General features: G+C 45.6%; 1 protein-coding gene across 2 annotated transcripts in view; it reads left to right on the forward strand.

The window, feature by feature from the left end:
- Positions 1-25,437, forward strand: part of LOC147444929 (FAD-dependent oxidoreductase family protein) — a 109,322-nt gene that overhangs the window by 62,219 nt on the left and 21,666 nt on the right. For both annotated transcript variants that reach the window (XM_086527423.1, XM_086527424.1), the window contains 7 exons: positions 1,229-1,378; positions 1,451-1,665; positions 1,889-1,959; positions 2,028-2,181; positions 18,636-18,783; positions 18,988-19,146; positions 19,243-19,331. In XM_086527423.1, coding sequence (XP_086383549.1) covers positions 1,229-1,378; positions 1,451-1,665; positions 1,889-1,959; positions 2,028-2,181; positions 18,636-18,783; positions 18,988-19,146; positions 19,243-19,331 — 986 coding nt within the window. The remainder of the gene's footprint in view (positions 1-1,228; positions 1,379-1,450; positions 1,666-1,888; positions 1,960-2,027; positions 2,182-18,635; positions 18,784-18,987; positions 19,147-19,242; positions 19,332-25,437) is intronic.

A 25,437-nucleotide genomic window follows, 5' to 3' on the forward strand; every position in this document is an offset into this window, starting at 1 on the left:
GCCCATCGGTTTCTCAATGTGTCCATCTCCCAGTTGCAATTTCATACGTGTTCGTTTAATGGCTGGTTTTCCCTAGGCTTCCCAGGTAGCTTTTGTTGCTATGGTTATGCCTTCCTCACTGTCCAAGACAGCCATGGTTGTTATGTCATTGTATTGTACTGGAAGGGTCGTGTTTCCTTCATTCCCTTCACAATAGTCTCCTACTTTGTTCATGGGCTCACAGTTGACAATTTTAGCGCGTCTGTTCGTTTTGCAAAGGATAGTGGACATATAAGGCAATGAAGTACTGCTCGTATTTTTTGACTTGAAGCTTGAGTGTTATGTCCAAGATTGTGTGTAGTGTGTTGACTTTTTCGTTTCTTGAGTTCAATGTGAGGTTGTTTAAGCAAGCTGGAAGCCGTGAGCCTAAAGCTTCTCTTCTTCCTTGAATGACTTCAAACTTGATATTTTGCAGAAAATAAATGAACTTTAGGAGTTTTGATTTTTTTAAAACTAGTCACAGATGCACCTCTTGATTCCATGTTTTGCATTTGTAGTCTCTCGAGTTTAATGTGAGGTTGTTTAAGCAAGTTGGAAGCTGTGAACCAAAAGCCTCTCTTCTTGCTTGAATGACTTCGAAGTCTATATATTGTAGAAAATAAAAGAACTTCATTATGTAAGTTAATTTGAGTTTGGATCAAAGAAAAAATATATTAGATGTGCCTCTTGATTGTGTGTTTTGTGCATTTGCAAGTCATAGTTAAAGTATTTTGTGATGCTTCGGACTTTATTATGGATGGCCCACAATACACGTATGGGCTTGTCCTCATTCACACGAGTTTTGTTTTTAGCATTGCTACTTGTGCTTTCTCAAACATGATTTTTCTTGTTTGGGGGTAAAACAAACAATATCAAAGAGTCTCCAAGATGGGGTGGGTGGTAACTAGACTATTTGATCTGAAATGCAAATTCTTAGGAACTTAGAAATTCTCTATGGTTGTAAACAATTTTATGTGTTATTATCCAGGAGTGGAGGATTTAGCATCACGAAATAGTGGTTTTGATTATGTTTTAACCTGCAGGGGTGCTTTCAACCTTGTAGTCGGGAGTTATTTAATTAACTAGCCACGTGATGCATTGCACCTGATTCTTTGGTGGCATTTTTGTTTCAACATTCTTATATTTAAGGAATCTCTTTTACAAGCTGCATGTAACTGTCAGAAAAACCCAGTATTTTATGGCTTATCAGGACAAGGGTACGTATGGCTTGGACATAGGACCCCTGATACAATGGCCTGGAATTTGGCTAGACGAAGCAAATACTTGTGGGAAGATTTAGCACAAGGGTTGCAGGCAATGGGCTTGGACCCTCTTGTGACACTTGGATTCAAGAAAACAGGTGAATACTTTGTATAAATGAAACTGGCAACCCTCGCAAAGTCAGTTATCTAATTGAAATCTTGTTATGCAGGAAGCTTGTTATTTGGAACTTCTTCAGAGGATGCTCTTGCATTGGAGAAGACAACGGAAGCTCTGTGTAAAGGAGGAGTCCAAGCAGAGTTTCTTAACTCAGCTGCGCTAAAGGATGTTGAACCGCAACTTTATGTTGGTGCAAAGGGATCTGCAATTTTGACACCCAACGACTGCCAAATAGATGCACAATTAGCTGCTTCATACATTCTGGGGGTAAACTCTATGAGACTTTTATTTTAGAGCAAGTGATGCCTAGAGGTGACGTCCAATGGCTGTAATGGACACACATGTAACAGTTCACATGTTTTGAAATACTTTTTTTTCCTAGTCAATTTATATTCTTGATTTCTCTGTGTAATAAATACTGGGAGTATAATCAATCCACTTTTGTCTTCAGAAGTTTAAAGGTACATGGTAATAGTCCTTCCTCTTTTAGGAAATTCAAAAATATTGTCCATCAGGCCGCTTTCAGGAGTTTTTCGATGAGCCAGCAGTGAACTTTTTATGGTATGCTGTGAATATAGCTGTTTCTTTTTTACTTTTGCAGGGTTTAATTTTGACGTGCTTACTTTTAGGGCAAGTCAGATTAGAGGGATTCAAACAAATAGACGAGAGATATATTGCAACAAAAACTTAGTTATGGCTGCTGGTGCTTGGAGTGGACAATTGATGCAGAGTATCTTCAATCGTCTCTCATTGCCTCATGTCTTGGCCACCAAACCTCGGAAGGTGTGATTACATTTTGCTATTGAAGCAGTAATATATCAAAACAAAGCCCTTGTAAGAGTGGCCTTGGCATGTTGTAGGGACGTTTGTTTTAAACCTTTTGGAAATGCGTGTTTTCAGAGGTTAATTTATTTCTTTGATTTGCGTACCAAAATTTTCGCTTGGGATAATTACTAGGACTTGATCCTGTATCATAATCATTGACATGCTCATTTTGTGAACTCTGCAATGTTAAAGCATGCATTGTGAATGCATGATTTTTGTTTTGGGAACTGGGTACACTCCAATCAAAGCAAGGTAGATGCAGTGTTGGTTGTGGGAGGACGCGAGAACATGGTAGCAGTCTAGATCTTCACCCTCATCCTCCACCCTCGGTGACACCGCATAATATCCTTACTATTTTAGATTGACTTTGCGCATTTGACCTTGCAGGCTTTTTATCTATACCTTTTTTTTTCCCTTCAGAGGACTATAGTGATTATTGCTTTAATTTTTTGTCAGCCATCACCTAATTTAGGCATGGGCAAAAGCCAAAAGAAAAGCTTTAAATTACAGGAATAAATGTGACAATGTTGGAATGTATGGAGGGTAGTATAAATGTGAAAATGTTGGAATGTATGAAGGTAGTGGAAATTGCCTACTGAGAATTAGGCATACCATTCCTATTGTCATTCCTCATGTCACAGGAGTTAGGACCTGTTAGACCATTGCCGTTATCAAATGTTCTGATCTTTGCTCTTAAGATTTTAAAGAAAGTGGATAGTATTACTCTCCTCTTAATGTGTTAGGTTATTTTAGGGTGCCTTCTTGGTCATTCTATTAGTTTTTAAACTGCCTACCGGGCTAAAGAGGCATCCTGCCTTTGAAGCTAACAAACCCCGGAGCGGGATTGTCGAGGGTCAGTGCATGAAATAAAAGGGTCATCTGGCATTATCCAAGCAACCAAAACCAGTTGCATAGTCCCACTCCACTCAATTATTAGCGGTCTTTCTTCCAAACCTGATAGCCAATAGCATGTGAGGGATCACTCATGGATAAACTGGGTTAATAATCCAGCTTTTAGCATTGCAACCCATGATTATAATCCTTTGCCAGGTGCATGCATCAGAGTTTCTCTTGGTAATCCTCAAATCAGTCCCAGTGCCCTTGAACTTGGAATGTAAAAATGCTTATCCCCCAGCTCTCATGGTTGACTGGAAAAGTTTATTTTTTGGAAATAGCATACTTAGGCTTTTTTTTAAACGCAGACTACGATAGAGGATCCATACCATACTGGCGCGACATAGGAGCCGTCCTGACAGAGTGCCTACCTTGGAAGACATTGAATCTCTATAGCCTTTTGGATACTGATGTATATGTATATGATGCCTCGACTATCAGAGAACTCCATTGTATTAGCTCACCCCTTTGTATTCCACTTGTATCAGCTTTCACCCCACCCCTACCCACTATTTTCTTTTCAGCTCTTTGTACTTTTTGTACCCAGACCTGGTATTAGATTCACCACATGTAACCTTTTGGTCTCATAGGTCATTTTGGCCTTTGAAGACGTTAATATTACATTTCATTTCATTTCATTTTCTCTCTCACATTCTGCAAGGAGGCAGTTTACTTTGCTAATGCATTTCGGCTAAAATATATCTACTTTTCCAGATCCCCACAAATCTGGCTTTTTTAGCAGCCCTTGTAGCTTAGTAGACAAGATGACAAGTTATATGACCCTCGACATTCTGATTAAAGGGTTGCAAATTACGGTCTGCCAACCTCTTCCCACAAAAGCAGGTTTTGGCGTGAAACAGTCATATAGGGAGATCCTTACATGCATCAAAGCGCACCCCAAAGCAGGCTTCTGGCTGTGGGTATATTAGTATGAGGTGCGTCTGCTGCGTTGCCTATTTGTCCAAGGGCCAAAGGGCTTGGCCCTCCATAATTAAGCCTAAAGCTTCTAAACTCCTTCAAAGTCTTGGTTCAATAATGGTAATTTGGCTCTAGTAGCTCACAAACTGCTAGGCTGGGTTCAGAATGGCAGGGGGTAGAGAAAAGCAAAGGGGCGCTTAGCTGTTGTGGCAGAAGAGTATGGATGAATTTGAAGCATGCATCTCTGGACTCACAGGAAAACCTGGCTACACGTACCCCTGGGTGCGGGCTCGACTTCCTCCTCAAGAATGGCGTTCTTCAGCCTAGCTGTCAGCATCAAATGTAGACAAAGCATTCATGGTCTATCAGCACCAATGGGCTAACTGCAAGTGCTAAAGCAGGTGCAGCATTGTGTGAACATGCTGGGCGACAGCGCCTGGAGGCAGGCCGACTGCCTCTGCTCCTATTAGCACACTCTTACATCTTGGAAAAAAAACTGGTAAATTAATTTATGCAGCTATCTTTTGCAGAATGTCATCTCAGTGGAGGCCTGCTGATGTGACAGCTTGAGATGATATGACAGCTGAGATGATGTGGCAGTCAATGAGCAGCATGTCTGTGAAGGATATATATTGCTTGTTTTTTTGTCTAGTAAGTCCACATTGGATGGCTAAACATGTTGAGTTATGGGCCATTCTTTGCCCCTCTCACGCATTGCACATTGTAACATTAAGAAGGTCTCAATGCGTAAAAGCTTTACATCATGTTGAAGCGTCTATAAAGTGATGGACATGGACACATATGTATGTCTGAAAGGATTTTAACATATTTACGGACTTCTATTTGAAAAATTGTGAAAATGGAGAGAACTTTTCATAAAATGACTTTCAAAGGCGACGAACACAATCTACACAAGTCTCAGTACAGTCTACAATCAATGAGCTTGCACGACCAGCTAGATGGTAAAGCTGATAAAGTTTCCTTTAAGCTAAGGGGTTGAAGCAAAGTGGCTCTTTATTTGCTCAAGAACAAGACTGTCATTCATGATTTATTTGCTTGTTTCACACTTTCTGCAACACATGTTGTATTTTGTCAACTTTGTATTTCTCTCTTTTTAGAACCAAATTTACGGCTTATGAGGTCAGCCTTTTTTTTGGCAAGAAAAAAGCTCCTTCCATTAGTTGAAAAAACTGCCCAATGGGCTAACAAACTTCCCCTACTAGAGAGGGCTACATCAAAGGGTGGGGAGACTCTCCCAATGAAAACTAGATATGTACAATGCTGGATAAATCAAGATGTGGAGGAGGAAACAACCACATTGCTGGCCGGTAGTGCCATCTAGGTGACCCATGAGCTATGGTGAAGAAAGGCCCTGGTCGCAAGAAGGCCTCGCGGCACTCGGATGTGTGATCGAATTGTCCTGAAGCCTCTCAAACTGACCCTTGAGTGTCTGAATTAGCTCAAGCCAGATGTCTCGTAGTCTCCGCTGGTTGGACAGGTCGAGCCTCGAAGCGGAAGCATTGGGATTTCCAAATGAACCAAAGTGTCAGGTTGCAGATGAGCTCCCAACTCTCTCTATCTCTGCTCCACTCCTGAGGTAGCAAGCTCTGTGGTGGGCTGAAGTCTAGGCGGGCCCTCCAATCATCCTGCTGACTGAAGTCATTTCGAAGCGAAGAGCTGGGCCCGTGAGGGTGGACCAAGTTGCAGAACCCCATGTTTATTGGCTAGATGTCAAAAGTGCAGGCATTAGTCAAAGAATCCGAAGCCAGACTTGCTGTGCCATGGGGTAGTCCCACAGAGAGTGGTGCTATGTCTCAATTGTCACAAACGGCTGACATGTCAAGCCACTGAAGAGCCAAAGGGTTAGGACTCCTTAGCCCTAACCCTAGCCAACGTGCAGATCCTGGTCGAGGGGCCTAAACCCTAGCAGAAGCAGAAGAAGTCAAGTCTTTACCAACTTATAGATTCTCGCCGAGTGGCTCAAATAACAAATAGGGTTAGGATTAAAATCCTAACTTCCAACAACTTATGGAACCCTGGCTAATGGGGCCTAAATTACACACACACACACACACACACACACACACACACACACACACACACACACACACACACACACACACACACACACACACACACACACACACACACACACACACACACACACACACACACACACACACACACACACACACACACACACACACACACACACACACACACACACACACACACACACACACACACACACACACACACACACACACACACACACACAGCTCCCCCGTGCTGGGGCCAGCGTCCGAGGACATAGGCGTGCACCTGTAAGACCGAGCGTCCCATACCACCTGGCCTCACCTCCTCGAGGTGACCTTGCGCACTCCTAGCCTCGCGGGCTAACCACTGGCAGAGTGCACGCTGCCAGTGGAGTCGATGATTGTAAATGAGGCCTTGGCCTCCCTTTTATAATAATGGCCGGCCACACTTGCCGTGTTCACACTACGGCCGCCCGGACACTAGACGCCCATCTCGACGGCATTTGGGCTAGATCCCCTCTCCTGTGAGCGGGACATAACATACGTCCCCCCTTAAGAACCATTGATGTCCTCATCAATGAAGTGGGGATACTGAGCCTTCAAAGCTCTAACAGGTTCCCAAGTAGCAAACCTTTCAGATTGACCCTTCCATTTAATTAAGTACTCGTCATAAGACTTTTGGCGCGAATGACGGGTACGATGATCCAAAACTGCTTTTGGTTCTCGAGGAATATACTCAGTTTGCATATCTTGCCACACATTTTCCTCGATAGGCACTACAACTTCGGCTTCGCCCAATTTCTCTCTAAGGCGGCTGACATGAAACACTGGATGTACACTAACATCTGAAGCAAGAGCCAGTTTATAGGAAACTTGGCCAATTTTCTTTGTGATCAAGAACGGACCACAATATCTAGCTGAAAGCTTATAATGCTTTCTTGTTCACATAGTCTTGGAATCCTTGGGTATCTTCAGATAAACCCATTGTCCCACATCTAGAGTCCTTGGAGACCTCTTTTGATTAGCATAAGTAGTGACTCGATCACGAGCCGTTCTTATGCTATCCTTGGCCAATTCGAGCATTTCCTGCATGTCATACAGGAAATCACGAGCTTGGCGTTGCTTGACTTTCTCTAAGCCAATAGCAATTGGGGATTTAGGCTCGAATCCATACATGAGCATGAATGGGCTAATTCCAGTAGCAGAATGCTTGCTACTATTATAGGAAAACTCTAATTGTGGAAGATACCTTTCCCAGTCAGACTGCCTATGAGAGACATAGGCTCTCAACATGTCCTCTAACGTCTGATTCATCCTCTCAGTTTGTCCGTCGGACTCAGGATGGTCAGAAGACGACACACTCAACTTCGTCTGAAGATGAGCGAACACATCTCACCAAAATCGGCCAGTGAACTTAGTATCTCGATCACCGACGATATCCTCTGGGAGACCATACAGCTTATAAAGCTGATCGACAAATAAAACCGCCAACTCATGGCTTTTTACTGTCGACTTCGTTGGTATAAACTTCGCCATTTTTGTGAGTCTATCGACCACAACCCAAATAGCGTCATTGCCCCGACTAGTATTAGGCAAACCAACGATGAAGTCCATGGAAATACTCTGCCACTTGGCATTTGGGATTTCCAATGGATGTAACAGGCCAGCTTTCCTAAGGCGCTCTGCCTTATTGACCTGACACTGAGCGCATCTCTTCACATAGCTCTCTATGTAAGAGCGCATTCTTGGCCAATAAAAATATCGCTTGACCAAAGCTAAAGTTCTTTGGATGCCTGGGTGCCTAGCGCTAGGAACATCGTGGCATTCGCACAAAATCCTTTGTGGAATCTCATCGATTTCCAGCACGTAGACTTTACGATTTCTGAACAATAGTCCACCTCTAATGGAATATTGTCGCTGTCTCGTCTCTCGAGCACGACTCACTTGGGTCTCCGGACCACCCAAGCCTGTATGCGAGTCATGCCCCGCGTCGACCTCGTTCCATATCTTGCCAAAATGGCCATCAGAACGACATAGCCCTCGGAGAGAGAGATAGAAATCCGTCGAGATTTCAGCCATTGACAAGGCGTTGACCTCAGGAATCCTGCTGAGCGCATCAACAACTCGATTGCTGGATCCTTTCCTATAACAGATCTCAAAGTCAAACTCTTGCATAAGCTCAACCCATCTAGCCTTCCGACCTTTGAGATCACCTTGATCACAGATATAGCGCAAGGAATGATGATCTGTCCATGCAACAAACGTAGAGCCATACAAGTAGTGCCGCCATTTTTTTAGGGCGTGTACTACGGCATAAAGCTCCTTTTCATACGTTGGATAACGCATCTCAGCGTCAGAAAGCTTCTTACTTTCAAACGCAACAGGACGTACATCCTGGTATAATGCCGCACCAATAGCATAATCGCTAGCATTCGTTTCAACCACAAACGGTTTGCTAGGATCCACAACCTGCAATATTGGCGCAGTACTCACCAAGTGCTTTAGTGTCCGAAAGCTCTCGTCGAGACGCTCATTCCAGACAACAGGGGGATTACCTTTACGATGAGGACCCGAATTCTTCGGCCCTTTCACCCCTCCTTTTAAAAGTTGCGTAAGCGGAGCAGCAACTTTAGCGTAATCCTTGATAAACTTGCGAAAGAATCCAGTAAAGCCTAAAAAGGACTTTACTTGGCGTACATTCTTCAGAATGGGCCAATTTCGCACTTTATTCAACTTTTCAGGGTCGACGCAAATTCCATCGCGAGTAATGATGTGACCCAAGTACAGAAGCTCTTTCTTAAAGAATTCACACTTAGAAGCCTTAGCGTAAAGCTTCTCAGTTCTCAGTACTTCGAGAACGGCGCGTATATGCGCTAGGTGCTCAGGCAAACTTCGACTGTAGATCAAGATATCATCGAGAAATACAACAACGAAGTTGCCTAAAAATGGTCTCAGCAGATCATTCATCATCTCTGCTGAAACGTAGCCGGAGCATTGATCAAACCAAAAGGCAAGACCAAAACCTCGTAGTGACCATAACGCGTATGGAAGCCTGCCTTAGGAATATCTTCCAGTTTGATCTGTGTCTGATGATAGCCTGATTGCAGGTCTATCTTCGTAAAATACAACGCTTCATGGAGCCAATCTATCAGATCGTCCATATGCGGGAGCGGGTACTTGTTCTTGACAGTGAGCTTATTCAACCCCTTATAATCCACGCTGAAGCGCATAGTGTTATCCTTCTTTCGAGAAAGTAGCACTGGCGCTCCCCACGGGGATTTGCTAGGTGAACAAAACCCCTGTCGAGATAATCGTTCAACTGTCACTGAATCTCGTCCTCCTCGGTTTTACTAAACCGATAGGGTTGCTTTGAGAAGGGCTGACTACCAGCCACCAACTCAATGCCATGATCTACTCGTCTCGAAGGCGGCAAGCCAAGAGGTAGATCATCAGGAAAAACATCCTTGAAATCAGTCATGATTTCGTGGAGAAGGTTGGATTCGTCGGAATCCCCAAGTTCAACAAAAGAACACGAAACATTTTTATGAAATTCAGTGACAGAAGTACCAAGCACTAATGAATCAAACCAAGCAGATGGTACACATTGATAAAAGTCAACATTTGAAGACTTTATTTCTTTATACATTTCCAAAGGAGTAACAATTGGTATTGCAAAACCATTATTTACAGACTTCTGATTACAAAGCGACACAGATACATGAGGCATGTTTTGCTTAACAAAAACAAGAGAGTGATGGACATAGTCTATATACAATGAGTCTTGTTTATCATAAAACCATGGAATTCCTAAAATAACATCTGCTCTGTCCAGGCGCATGATGTGAAAATCCAGGTTCTCTTTGTAATCAGCCAGCTCGAGCGACAAGTCTGGAACCATCCGATTCCATACTTCCGTATCCACGCCACGAGCCATCTTCACGCGATACTCATGGTCACTGTCCTGCGTCCGCAGGTTCAGTTTCTACACCAATTTTGCATCCACAAAATTGTGTGAGCTTCCATTATCAAGGAGTACGGTCACGTCGTGACCATTGATCTTCCCGGGGAAACGGAGAAGATCGTGCTTACCAAACACTTTGGTGCTTAAAGTACAATTAGTGCATGAACTGTGCGCTTAATTATGGATTTCAACTTGAACAACATCAGAGTTACCTGAGATCTCGTGAATATGAACCGAAGGACGGCCTTGCGGTTTCTGCGTCTTCTTCTTCTTAGGGCAATCCTTGATTTAGTGACCCGTCTGGCCACATCCGAAGCAAGCCGCTTTCTTCACTGCATCAGCAACTGAAGCATTTCTGGCTTTCTTCTTTTCTTGAGAAGATCTCGGCGGTAATTTGGACTTATGCTGGAATCGGGGTCGCTTCCTCGAAGCACCCTCACCAGATTGATGGTCTGCAATTCTTTTCTTCTCATAATTCACTCCATTTATCAAATGGAATGTCCTGGCCTTGGCCACTGCATCCTTGACATCAGTCGAGGCTTTGTCCTTGATTAAGGCCCAACGGTAATCTTCATGTAACCCCAACAAGTACATGTGCACGGCGTGCGTGGAATCCACCTTGCAGAAGGTGAGCGCCTCTTTGAAAGCTGTTGTATACTTATCAAAAGACAGAGTTTTCATCGAAGGACTCTGCAGTTTGGCGTAAGCTTTCAAAGGGTCAATTTTGGCGAAATCCCTCTTGAATTTCACGCAAAAGTCAGCCCACGTTGTAGGCTTCTCTGTCATGTCACGCCACCAGGTAAGCGCCTTGCTGCGCAGATAGAGAGGAATCGTCTGAATCCTCCGTTCATCATGCTCCCCATGGAGATCAAAGTATGTGGTCCACTGGTGCAGCTAGTTATTTACGGCCAATTCCGTACACTCCTTCTCTTCACCTGAGAAATTTGTAGTTTTGTATGGAATTGTGGCAGTCGGGCCACCTTGCGAACGCCCAAAAGTAGCAATCTGCGTCCGCAAATGCTGGAGATGGGTTTCGCCCTCGGAAATACGCGCAGTCGTCGATTGAGCCATATTTTCGAGAGTAGAAAGTCGGGAACTGAGCCCCATGTACGACCCCTTCGAGAGAGGCCAAGCGAAGGTTCGTCTGAACATTCGCGTTTTCCAGAGCAGTAACACGCTGGTCGAAACTCTGGAAAGTAGTTGTAATCCATGTATAGAGAGCATGCGTGAATGGAATTTGGATGTTACTTGGCGCGTCGTCACGCTGCACATCTGAGCTGGAGGAATCCATGGCGAAGTGCGTGAAGAACTGGAAAATTCACGTAAAACCGAGCCTTTTCTACTCTTTTCGGTCGCGAAAAGTCGAAGTTTGAAGAGCTCTACGCGTCGGCGTGAGCGTCGGAACGCGAGCAGGTGATGGTGGGAGCGCGGGAGCTCGAGCAGGTGAGAGAGAGTAGGCTTTGGAGAGGAGCAGGAGAAGCAAATTGGAGGTTTCTGTAAGCTTGCAACTTTGTGTAAGTGAGTTTTTAATAAATTGCAGGTTTTAGACCAATACTTTTTAAAAAATCAAAGTGTCCAGGCCCCCCCTTTTTAAAATGACTCAAGTAACCTTGGCCATTTAAATAAAAGGCTTGCAAGATAAACAAACCAGCGTAAAAAAAAAGTTGAACGCTGCCTGCATATGCCCCGTGGGCTAAAAGAAAGCATCGCACACGCTTGAATGTGGGCAGCCTGCGCTCGCATGGGGTTGACACGCCAAGCTGCTAGTTGGGCGCCACGCTGGAAAAAAAACTACGCAACCTCCCTGCAGACTCAAGGCTCGTCAGCGAGAGGTAGCTCTCTCTCTCTCTCTCTCTATGCTTCGCACAGAGAGACTTACAGAGAGAGGTAGTTCAAAAGGATACAGTATGCTGATTTTTAACCCAAAACCAGCGATTTAATAGGTAATCCTTCAATTTTTGTCAAAAATCAATAGAATTCATTGAAAATTTCCATTTTTAAGTATTCCCGCCTGTCGAATTGCTGAATTTTATCAAAAATCAGCAAAAAGCACATCAAATTTCACCTGCAAACATGCTCATGAGAAGAAAACAATCGAGCAAACGGTTAATTCATAAAAAATTGCATGAAATGGTAATTATCCGACTAAATCAGTCTGTAGGTGCGCACACAGTCCTTCGTGCAGCCAAGCCGGCTCTGATACCATGAAACGAACGCGGAGAAAGGATCTCCCGGTTACACAGACCGCCTACAGATACGCGTCGGACGAACCACCCGACCATAGCCACCATCTGGCAGCTCCCCGGTGCTGGGGCCAACGTCTGAGGACATAGGCGTGCACGTGTAAGACCGAGCGTCCCATACCACCCGGCCTTACCTCCTCGAGGTGACCTCGTGCACTCCTAGCCTCGCGGGCTAACCACTGGCACTCTGCCAGTGGGGTCGATGATTGGCCTCCCTTTTATAATAATGGCCGGCCACACTGGCCGTGTTCACACTACGTCCGCTCGGACACTGGATGCCCTTCCCGACGGCATCTTGGCTAGATCCCCTCTCCTGTGAGCGAGACATAATAATGACGTGCCAGGCAATTGTATGGACGCCCGAGATTTACGTTGACATGTTGAGGCGCAACTATACGAAGGACCGCAAATCGCACTGATACTGATGACGTGGCGTTGCTATAAAGACAGCCCCTAAGGGCGCAAGCTTTTTGGGAATCAAATGCTTTTAGAACTTGATGCTTTTTATTGCTTTTGGTAGGCCAAGGGCCTTTAAATAAGTATAAGGGTTCACTGTATGGCATTCTACCGCATGGAGATGCAGAGCAGAGCCTCGAGTGTTGTACTTTGTTGAAGCAATATAAATAAGTACCAAAAGGGCCACCATTGTTTGGGGCCAGTGTCGGAGTGGAGCTACACCACTTTGTGTCTTGTGTGAAGTCTCTTTCTTTTTGTTTAGTTGTTTGAAGTGCTAAATGTTTGTCTTGGTTTGTTCTTTTTAGTTGGCACATGGTGCCCGTCCCGTTACAGCGGTATCGGAGCTTCATTCGTGTGCTTTTTTGAAAGCATACCGGTTCTTAAATAGCAGATAGAGCAAGATGGCACTTCGAGATTTTACAAAAACTTTTTTTTTCCCTTTTCTTGAGAGAAATCCGGACCTATGTGAACCTACAGATAGAAGTTATGGAGTTGAATGAAGAAGAAATGACAAGAGTAGGAGAAGATGAAGGAGAAGGAGTTTGTTTTTGCCCTAAGAAGCACAAAAAACATGCTTTTTGATGCTTTTTTGTGTTGCAGAGGCCTCTAAAAATCTCTTCAACAGTTGAGGGTTTGGTTATGCAACAAAAGTCAAAATTGATAATCTCGACAAGCAATGACGTGAGCGGATTTTGATTTCGGCAATTTTGAAAAAGTTTTAAGCAACAAATTAGGGTTTTTGCAGCATAGGTCAAAATTATGCTTTGGTTTTTTTTATTTTGTAGACAACAGGTAGTACTGGAAGCATTTGGGAGCAGAGATCAAGAGATTTACTTTTTTGCAACGCACAGAACCATTTGCTTGAAATTTTACTTGAGAATTTGTTTGAAAATATTGTCTAGAATTTGCTTGAAATAGATGTGATCTTGTTTTGGTGCTGATTTGAGATTGCTCGATTCTGGTTTTGATATGGTTTCAATGTTTTTGGGAACACTTTTGGATACTCATGGCTCGGGCTTTTTTGGGAGGAGTATTCGAAAGGAAACTGTGATTGAAAAGTTGTGTTTTTGCTCAATGCTCGAGCTTTGCCGGGAGGAGCATTGGGATGTTGGATAATGTTTGAATATCTCATGGCTCGGGCTTTCCCGGGAGGAGTATGCAATGATTGAAAAGTGGTGCTTTATACTCATGGCTCGGACCTTTTGGATTAGTTGCGGGAGAAGTATTGAAGAGAAAATTAAGTACAGTCTGAGAAGTATTTCCTCTTGGAACCTCCAAACGACGCAGGTTGCGGTCTGGGGAGCGTTTGGTTGTAAAAGGCCTCTATATCTCATGGCCCAGATTATTTGCAGGAGTGATGAGGGAGTCGTTGAATAGCTCATGGCCTAGACTTGGATGGTTATTTGCGGGGGGAGTGTTCATTGGCAACTTTTTTTTTTTGTTGAGAAAAAGGATACTTTCATTAATCAATAAAATTGCCCATAGGGCCACAAACCACCTCTAATAATGAGGGATACATCAAAACCATGGGGAGACTCTCCCAATGAGGAAACACAGTATACACAATGAGGGCTAGATCATGAGATGGGAGGAGGAAATAGCCACACTGGTGGCCGGTAGTGCCATCTAGGCACACCCTGGACCGTAGTGAAGAAAGGCCTCGAGCGCCAAAGTCTCAAGAAAAGCCTCCCGATGCTCTCACATGCGGTCGGAGCTGCCCTGAAGTCTCTCAAACTGACCCCTGAGTGTATGAATCAGCTCCAGCCAAAAGCCACGAACAGTCTTTGCCGGTGGAGCAAGGCGAGCCTCAAAGATGCGGAAGCAGCTGAACCCCAGAGCATCGGGCCGCATACGAGCTCCCAACACCACTCTTTATCACTGCACCACTCCTGAGGGATGAGCCATGTGGCAAGCTGGAGGGTGGGTTGACCCCCCTAAATCGCTATCATCCTGTTGGTAGAAGCCAACTCAAAATGGAGTGCAGGGCCCGTGAGAGTGGACGAGGCTGCAACACCCCAAGTGTACCGTCGCGCTGTGGAAAGGACTGGCATCAGCCAAGAACCCGAAGCCAAACCTGCTAAGCCATGGGGAAATCCCACAAACAATGGGCTGACTCTCCAAAGGATTACCACATGCTGCCGAGAAGCCGCTGTGTACTAGCCAACTCCCAACTGTTCTAGCTCTATGTGCAACTAGCCACTGAAACATAGTAACTCGCCTCGGTTGCCTGCTCTCCCACGCCTGACAAGAACTTGGCTGTGAGACCCTCCTCCTACCAGTGAAGTGCTGCAGCAGGGCGAGCCTCTCTCTGTGCTGCCAGTATGCGACACCCCAAGCGAGCAGTGTACTGGAAAAAGAGAGTCCCTGGGTGATCTGCTGAAGAGAAAGGATCTCGCCATAGCCACTCTCTCGGGTCCCACTGCGCTCGTGTCAGAGGGAGGCTCTCCCAGGCCCAAAGCCGCTAGGGTCCTGTGTCTCAAGATCTGCTAGGTCAGGATCTATGATAGGTCCTCCCGTCGATGCCCACAACTCGGATCCTCTGAAAACAGCACTGTGCAACCTGTGGAGCCTCTACTGAGATCCTACCCTGAACCTCAAAGAACATGTGAGGTACCGACTTCGAGCAAGCTGGAACTGTAATGAGGACCTCCAACCTCGTGAAGGCCCCCATCCATCTGGGAGCTGCTGCCTCTAGAGGAATAAGCCACTTAACTGGTATAGCCTCTGTAATATCCCGACACATGCTCTGTGCCCCCCTCATGCCTCGTAGCTGTATGTTGCTCTGAACCTCCTCGGGCAAGCCTGAAAGATAAAGCTAGTCTCTGGGAGTGCGGGCTGGACCCTCTGCCATGGGACCCCAAAAGACGTGAGACTTGCTACCAACTAGGTGGCCTTTTTGTGTGCTAACCATGAGGTTCCAAACCAGAGGCTGCCTAAAGCGCTCCTCCGTGCAAGTGGGTTGATGCTGCTCCAGGTCACTCCTCAGCTGCTCTCAGGACCTAAGTAGGCTAGCAGCAAATCGGTCCTCCAACCTCCTGCTCAGACCAACTCTGTGTATCTCTGTAAAAATCCACCTGGTGGACGGCGGGCTCCAAGGGCCGCCTGCGTGAGGGACTCGAGCTCGAATCTGGTGAAGCAACAGCTCCTTCCAAGGCTCCTCCCCTGGAAGCAGTCTAACCACAAGCTTCCCAAGGAGGGCTTTGCTGGGTCTATGATCCCCAGCCCCTCCTGAGAAACTGGTAAGGTGATGACCTGCCAGGCAGCCGCAGCCAAGTTGGCTGTTGACTCTTGGAGGAAGAAGCGATTGGGCTCCACAAGGTGAGTGGCTGCTCGAGCAATAGGGTCTCTCGACGTGTCCAAACTCCTTGTCCAAAGCGCCACAATTTGCTCGTTGAGCTCTGTATCTAGCAAAATCCTCTCTGGGATGCGAAGCATGAGACTACCACTCCGTTGTCTATTTGACAAAGTAAGGATCACTAGTGCATGGCCTGAGAAAGTAGTCCTTGCCAAAAGGCATACTATACCGCCGATGCCACATATATGATCACTAGCATAAAATCGATCTATCTAGGATAGATTTGCCCCTCCTACTTTGTGGTCTGATCCAGAGAAGGAGAAGCTATCCGGAGTTTGCAAAAAACCTGCATGTTGCCATACATCCAAGATCCTCAATGTCATACATAGGCGCTCCCAAGCAGCTAACTCAGCTCCGTGTACAACATTGCTGCCCCGAATCCTATCCGTATGGTCCTCAAGCATGTTGAAGTCATTCCCAATGTACCACTACTCTGCATGAGGCAATGACTCCAAAATTTGTGACTAAAACTTAGTGCTTACACTCACATGATTGGGCGCATAAATGTTCAAGTTCAAGAAGCCTACAAGGTTAGCTTGAACCTACATAATGACCCATTGGGCCCAGCCTGGCAGAATGATACCTCAGCTCACAATGGCTTGCTGGCATGAGTCAGCAATAGTCATACATACACCTCCCTGAATGCCTACAGGCCCAAAAGTAGCTGACGAAATGTCTCATAGTGACCATGTAAGATTTGTCCACAATGCCGAATACGGCTCTCAAAAAGGTGGTAAGTACATCAATGGAGCCACCCACAAGTCATCTCTGAAGCTCCTATCTTAGCCTGATGTATATAGTGGGATCCACCAAGAACCCTCTTACATAAATATTGGGGTCCACCAAGCCTCCATTAGACTATCTTGATGGAGTCAGTGAGAGAAACCGATGTTGCCGCATCAACCACTCTGGCAATCTTCAAGGTCGGCTTGGATGGGAGTAGTCTATATCCGAACGACCCCATGATAGGCGTGCTTGAAGTGTTGTCCGACCCATGCCCAAGATGAGCGTGCAGTCCATAGAGCTACATCTTGGGTCTAGGAAATTAGGAATCCTCATGCACAAATACATATCAAGGCGTACTGTGGGTGTCTGCAAAGAAGTATACCACAACGTGTCTACGTCTTGCTGTCATTATGAACTTGGCCAGTGGCCATAGGGTTTGTATTAAGTCTGTTGCTCCCAAGTCCCCCGTGTGGTGAGAAACTCAAGAGCCTGAACATGGGGCCAATCCAACAGGTACATAGTCGGCTCAGTGTGGTCCCTGCCACACAGCGGGAAAGAGAAGCCAACCGTTGTGTAGAAGGAATCTGCTCCTCTAGCAGCTCGAAAAAGAACATGTACTTTGAAGCAGGATGCCTCAAGGTCAAGAGATGGATCGCCAAGGAAGCGTGTAAAGTTGTAGCCGAAAAAATCCCATCGTCGGTGCATGTCAAAGCTGGTTAGCCCTTGAGGGATTGACTCAAAAGGGGAAGCCTGCACCAAGAGTGGTGTCCTCAGGTAAGGTTATCCCTCCCGAGCTAGACACCTCATTGCAAGCTCATTGCAAGAGATCTCTGAGCTGCCGGAGAGCGTCGTGCCTCCTGAACAAGAGGTGGGGTGTGGGACAGGCGAAAGGACGATGCTGCGGGTCGAGATGGGGAGATGGGAGGGGCGGGAGAAGAGGAGGGGGGGGGGGGGGGGGGGGGGGCTGAAGTGGATAGACTCTCCTCTGGACCCTCCTGCGGGAGAGGATCGAAATGGTTCCGTGTAGAAACCCATTTATACTGGCGTGGCGCAGGTCGACCACCCTAGGGTTTTTGTGGAGCATGCTTGTCCCTAGCGGCGATGGCCATATTCCTGCTGCTAACCATCAGTTGACTGGCCACCAGTCTCTGAGGAGATACGAGTTGGTGCAACCCTAGTCTCTGTTGGTTGTGTTGGTGAGCCTTGGTAGGCTGAAGCTGTGGCGTTGGTTGGCATCTCTTGCACGCAAGATGGCCCATTTGTCTACAAATGAAGCACTGGTTCAAGAGTCCCGAATACTCCACGCTCTAGCGGAACCATTGACCACTGACCCTAGGCAGTAGGGCTACCTTCGGAAGAGAATGGGTTTCCCGAACCAAAATGCGTACTCGGGCGTGGAGGAGATTTTTCACCTCGCCTTTGCTAGGTCGGGTGCCGATAATCTTGCAAATGACAGAGGTGGCTTGGAGGGGTTCCACCTTTGTTGCAAGGCTCGCTTGCTCCGTCGGCGAGAGAGCAAGTCGAATGGTAGGCTCTGCGGTATTGGGTGAGGGGGCTTCATCTGAGTCCCTCTGAGGTGAAGCAGAGGCCTCCATCTATGTCTGCTATTGCGAAGGGAGAGAGGATGGCGGAAATCTACTTGCTGCAAGTGCACCTTGGGGAGATGGCCCAAGCAAGCAGGGAGGAGGGAGAATGCCAAAAACGCGGGGGGGGGGCAGCAGCAGCGAGCGATCTCGCTTTTTTTTTGAGGTCAGCCTTGGTCTCAAGTGAATTAGCAAGTAGCTATTTCGGCTTAGCTTCTCTCTTTTATGTTCTTTATCCAGGGGCATTTGCTTGTGTTAGAAGGGCTATCAAAGATTTCTTTAAAGCATGGCTTGATGGAATATGCATACAAAGGGCTTGAAGAATCCTCAGTGATTGCTGGTATTGCTTCAACAGCCACTGTCGATGCAAAAGGGAGAGTTCTTTTAGGTATTACTTTGACCTTGGGTCCTGTGTGTTTTGAATGTACGCATACGTGTGCTTGTCTAGTTCTACTTTAGAGAATTTGAGTGAACCGCTTTGAATTATAGATTTGAATCTCACATCTCATGCATGGTTGCATTGTTTGTAGTGTTGTGCTATATTCTAGATGTAGGCTTGCTTAGACACTGGTGCAATACTTGGCATACACAGGTAGTAGCAGACAGTTCGTAGGCTTTGATTTCAACTTGCAGTATGATGTAATGGAAAACATACTTAAGAAAGCGGCTGTTTATCTACCAGCCTTGGCTAACCTCCATTTGTCCGAAGCATTGAATGATGGCAGCGTTCGTGTTGGGCACCGCCCCTACGGTATGATTATGAAGCTTAGGCTCTCTAATGTGTCTTTTTATCTGAGTCTTCCAACACAGTTGTAATAACAATTGTCCTCCAAAATACTTTCTGTAGTTCCTGATGGGCGCCCAATGATTGGAGAAGTTGCAGGCTTAGAAGGACTTCTCTTGGCAACTGGACATGAAGGGGAAGGGCTTTCCCTGGTAATCTCTTCAGTTGCTTCAACTCTCGGATTGATCATGTATGTTCTTAATAATATGCATCGGTTTTCATTTTGGCCATTATGCGGGATTCCTTGAGGAATAGTTTGACCATTGTCAGACTATTTCCTGTTTCTCAGTGACTCTCTCTTTCCCTGGTCTTGCCATTCCATTTGGGAGATATCGTGGAGGATTTTTCTCAGTGCTGGGGTATGGTGATGCGTGGCTCTGTTTCTACTGAGGCCAGCCTTCCTCATCTTCAGGTTAATGTGCCAGGTTTCCCAGTGTTTTCAGAGACAGTGACATCGAATGTCCTAGTGAGTGTTTTTTCAGTGTATGCAGGTTACTGGTCACCCTGGCCAGTGCCTCGGATGTCATGAGTTTGGTCACGTGGGGACGGCTTGTCTGACCTTGCCCACTTGAGACAACATACTCAGGGCTGTTACTTCATAGCATTCTTCAGCACCACGCGGGGGAGTCTATGTTGTGGATAGCGGCTAGTAGTTTATTCAACTGCTTCTGTGCCAGCAGATTTCAGACGTTTGAAGGAATGATATTATGATCTAGATCTAAGGCTGTAATGTTGTCTCTTAGTCTCCAATAGGCATACTGCTCTACTGCTACTACACTGCAGTATCATTTGCAAAGAGAGGAGAGAGGACTACATGCTGCTCTGAGCTCCATTCAACTCCCTGTGTCACAACTTGATGACATGGCATGACCATGGACTGGACTGGAAGAGAGAGGAGAGAATAGACCCAAACCAGCACAAAAAGTGAGACCCAAAAAAGATGAAAATCCACCAGTAAAATCCATCACAATTCACAGTGAGATTTGCTTTGCAAATTGCGGGTGGATGCTGAGATGGCGTGACTTTGCCTTTTAGGCTTTAGTCCTTTTGTGAAAAGCAAGCCAAGCCAAGGGCCTTTAAATATGAGCCTAGGGGGATCCACTCTCAATCATGCAGTTGCAGAGTTTGTTTCTCAATCATGCAGTTGCAGAGTTTGGGCGAGTGCTCCTTCCGGTAGTTGTACCTGTGAAGAGCAATCAATAAAGAATTATCGTAATGGGCGCCTAGTTAGGGGCTAGTGCATCAGGAAGTGGAACTCCGCCACTCCGAGTCTCGTTTCAAGTGTAAAGTTCTCTTTCATCTGAAGTGAGTACGTTGGTTCGAATTGTTATTTCCAGTCGGCACATGGTGCCCCTCTACGGTTACAATGTTATGAGAGCGTTGGCTGTTCACTTTTTCAGTACGGGCAGTGGTGCTTATATTTAATGATAGATTTCTTTTAGAATTGGTGGTGAAGATGCTTGCCATTGGAGCCTCAAATGGTTTCACTTGGTCGTCTTTGGGTCAGATATGTAGATACTTGGGGTTTCAGATTGGATTGGATGGACCAGCAGCAATTTGTGTCAGTGGTTCTCTTCTCATTTATCATTGGTGGGTAGAGCGCTCGCAGCCAATCAGGTGCTCTTGGCCACAGCTTGGTAGGTGCATCATGTCGGCGATAACTTTGCTAATGCAATAGTCTCAAGGTTGAAAGGTTAGTCCCATTTTGTATCTCTCAGTCTGATTGTCGAGTGATAATTTCTGAAAGTGGATATGGGACGAAGGTTTCTTAAAACTGCTGGTTACATGTCTTGAATGTCTCAGTGGGTTACATCCAAAAGCTAGACCGTGTTGAGATCAGACTCAATTCAAAGGTGTCATCATGGAGTTCTGATAAAGCAGTTAGAAATTTTGCCAAGACTTAGGTTCGTAGGTCTTGCAGTGTCCTATCCTTGAGGCAACAAGTGACTCTGGTAAACTTGGACTCTTTGGTGAAGTTTCCCCCTGTAGAAGATGAAATCAAATTGTTGGTGGAGAAAAACCAGTGTAGAAGATGACATTGAATGGTTGGTGGAGAGAAACCACACTACCTTTTTGGAATCTTGAAATCCATAGAAAGTGAAGCTTTTGATAGTTGAGCCACCACCACCCTCTTTGAGGGTTTTGGATGCGAGGAGGTGACATACTTCTTTTGTAAATCAGATTTGTTTCATTTACATGTGGGAAACCTCAAACCGAGGAAAACCCAAGGAAAAGAGGAGGTACAAAAGGCAGAGCTGTATGATGCTCCGAGGGCTAGAAACAGTCAAAGTTAATCTTGTATGCATCAAGAGTAATATCCCTAGCCTCATAAGCGAAATGCAGCGCTTGGCCAAGCAACAGTTTATAATAGGGAAACAGTGTAACGTCAATGCCTTGAAACATCAAGAAGTTGCGATGGTGCCAGATGGCCCACATAACCCAAAATCTGACCCAAGCAAAAAAGACTTCAAACTGAGACTGCGGAGGCTGAAGCGTCCCAAAACGCCAAAACCGTCTGTGAAAAGTGGCAGAAGGGAAATGGAGCCGAAGAGCAGTCGACACCTGTCGAATAAAGGATCTGGAGGAACGACAATCCCCCAATAAGTGTGGCACAGTCTCCTCCACTGCACGAAATCTGGAACAACCGGAAGGTGCAATATGCCAAGCATGCAATGTGCTGCCCACAGGTAAAGCTCCCACCAAACAGTGCCACAAGAAAATACGTTCCTTCAAGGGGAGATGACTTTGCCAAATGGTAGATGAGGAGGTGACATACACCTCGGAGGTGGAGCTTTAGGAGGTAACAGGGTTTGGCCTATTGAGATGGAGGGTAATGCTAACGAGAAGCCATGTACTTAGAGCAAAGAGCCCAAAAATTGATAAGTTCCATTCTGTAACATATAGATTATGAGTAGGGACGGGACCATATGAAGGGGGAAGAAGAGAATTTTGTTGATTCTAGGGACATGGTTGGCTGTTGGTAGATGCATCATCTCTCTACACAGTCTTGGGCGGCCACCTCTTCCAGATCCACCAGAGCCATGCCCACACACATGTGCTTTCTTTACTGTCGAGAGGGTAAAGAAGGCCATCAATAGGATGAGGACCAGGAGAGCATATGATCACAATGGTCCAGTAGTAGAGCATTTTATACATGCTAGAGATCTGCTTGGGGAGCTTCTAGAAGTGATGTTCAACCGTGCCGTGTGCGAGGGTCTACCTGATACTTGGAGTTTGTCTACTATTGTATCTATCTTCTAGTCAGGGGACCCTATGGAGCCTGGGAACTATCGCACTATCATGATTGGACACACATTTGCACGGTTGTACGCATCCATCCTTGAGCAGGAGCTGAGTAGATGGGGTAGAGAGAGAGGGTGTACGGGTAGCAGGACAGTCGGGTTTTAGGAGAGGTTTCTCTACTCTCGATCATATCTTGACACTCAGAGCCATTAATGAGAAGGGGATATCACATGGGAGACGGCTCTTTTGTTGCTTTGTGGATTTCCGCAAAGCCCTCGATAGAGTGCCCAGAGCTAGAATGATGCGCAAACTGCAGGAGATGGGGGTACCCACAAAGTTGATCATGGCTTTATACAGGTCAGTGGTGGGGCATGTATGCACTCCAGAGGGGATTTTTGATTTGGTTCTGATTTGGTTCATGTCACGAGACGGGCTCCACGTGCCAATGGAAAAGAACAGACTAAACAACTTTAAGCACTTCAAATAACAACTGAACTGAAAGTGATGCATGACATGAGATGGGGAGTGGCAGAGTTTCAGCCCAAGAGAGCACTGGCCCCAAACCTTGGCGCCCCTTTCGGTATTTCTTTATATTACTATACTCCCGAGGGGTTAGATGAGCATATTCACTCCACTGTTGGAGTGAAAGAGGGATGCCCACTCTCCCCTACATTGTTTGGTTTGTATGTCGATGAGGCTTCATATAAAATTGAGAGGGGAGGCGACAAAGGAGCATAGCTAGCAAGGACATGGATTTTATTACTTTTGTATACAGATGATATTGTGTTGGTCTCATAGTCGCGCGAGGGGATGCAACAACACTTGGATGTGTTGCACACATTTGCTAGTGATAGCGGCTTGGCGGTGAACCTTGACAAGACTAGACGATCTGCATCAACCTTCACATATAATCAACAAACGTCTGAGTATACAAACACATACACTTACTTGGGAGTGGTCTTCAGTGGTCCAATGTTCTCCTTGAGGAGAGTTATAGAGACGAGACTGACGAGAGCAAATGCAGTGTTGGGGAGGATGGAGGGGATGTGTTCGCAGATTCAATTTCAAGAATCTTGAACAAGGCTTTGGCTATTTGACACATAGGTTACTTCAGCTATGCTGTATGGGTGCACATTTGGGGACCATCAGTAGACCATCATAGCCTAGCTAGTAGTATTGATGGATGGAGATGTATGGAGAGGTCTATGATGTCCTGGACGATTAGGGCCAAGGCGTGTGTAACACATTTGCTCCTTCACTTCGTCATAGAGGCACTTACTAGATCTGTAACAGGCTTGGACACTCCAAGCAAGAAATCAACAGCAACACACGAATAGTAACTTCAAAATCACTGAACTTTAATATATATATATACTAGTACGGCCGGCCGCCTTCTGCAGCCTCTCTCTCTCTCTCTCTCTCTCTCTCTCTCTCTCTCTCTCTCTCTCTCTCTTTATCGCGTGCAAAGGGGCTTTCTTAGTTTTGGACTTTAGCCTTCAGGTCGCAGATTGCGACACGTATGAAAAACTTCAAATCCAAAAAGCAGCCAGCACGTTTTGCGGAAGTTTGTTCAACTGCGACGTCATCATGGCAGTGCAAATTGCGGGCGTCCATATAGCCTGCCACGTCAAGGAAATTTGCGGAAATCTGACTTGCATGCCATGTCAACAATTGCACGCCATTTCTTTTAAAATCCTTGTCCATCAATTGGACATGCCACTTCATCACTTTGTGACATACCTCCCTCTTGAAAGAATAATAATTGCCCTCGATTACGCCTGCAAAATCAAACATAAGCCAGAAACTAGTTCAGTAGACTCTAACTCTAAGTATTGATACACTAGATGACACAAATCCAGCACTCGCACAAAGATGACAATCACTGAACATTCGAATCACATTCAAATTAAATCACATAAAGCCCATCGAGGTATCGGACCATGATCTATCAGCAACGTGTTTAGCAATCGCAACTAGATCTATCCGAGATCAGATCTCATTGATGTTCAGATTGACTAATTCTTATTGCTATCATGTCCATCTCATCTATAATCTCAAGATCGAAATGCAGCAGTCATTTTGTCTTTCAAACATGCACTCAAACACGACTCACATGAGAGAGCACACGTAAATCAGATTCATGTTGGGAATTCTGAGTTTGAAGTACTTCTTCCATAAAGTCATCTAGCAGAATACTATCAGCCCATCAGTATCCTTGAAATCCAAAAGAAAATCAGTGACTTTATTCCATCTGGGTAACCTATGACAAAGGAGTGGAGTGACTCCCCTCTTGTGCAGTCCCGTCTGCACCAAATTCAACCCAATTGATCTCTGTGATCTCTTAGAATAGTCAAAGCTAGACTAAAAACCTCAAGGTAAAGTTCCAATATTTGAGGAGTATCTGCTAGTTCCTCCTTCTCCATCCACTTTGCATCCAATGACGGAGAGTTCTTGACTGAGTAAGAACCATTGTTCACTTTACCTTTCAATTTCCTTTCCTGGTGAGCTTGTATCTGTTCCAAAACAAGAATCTCCTCGCTCTCTTCCATTTCAGGTTGCTCTTCAGGCTCCTTGTCCACTAGGAGCTCACTCTTGAAAGGTTTCAATAGACTCACATGAAACCCATTATGAATCTTCCAAATATTTGGCAACTTCGGTGAAAAGGATACATCATTTATCTTCTCTTGAATCTGAAAAGGGCCATAATACCGCATTCTTAGCTTTGGAAAAAGCCTCTCCTTTCCCTTTCGTTTCCTTAGGTGTGTCTTCTCAAACCGTAAGAGCACCCAATCATCTCCCTTCAGGTGCAAGTCACGTCGATTCTTGTCGCTTGCCTTCTTATACCGTGCTTGAGACTTCTGAAGAGCTTCGTGCACCTTTACAAAAGCAACATCCAGATCTAGATCATATTGATTTGCTTCAAAAATCTTATCCTGTGTCTGGGAAATTCTCTGACCCACCGGTTGATTCCATTTTTCCTTTCTTTCCTTGTGCCCTCGGACCTGTTGGTAGCTT

This window comes from Adiantum capillus-veneris, chromosome 13 (assembly GCF_014529385.1).
Source record: "Adiantum capillus-veneris isolate H3 chromosome 13, ASM1452938v2, whole genome shotgun sequence".
In the NCBI taxonomy this organism is placed as follows: Eukaryota; Viridiplantae; Streptophyta; class Polypodiopsida; order Polypodiales; family Pteridaceae; genus Adiantum; species Adiantum capillus-veneris.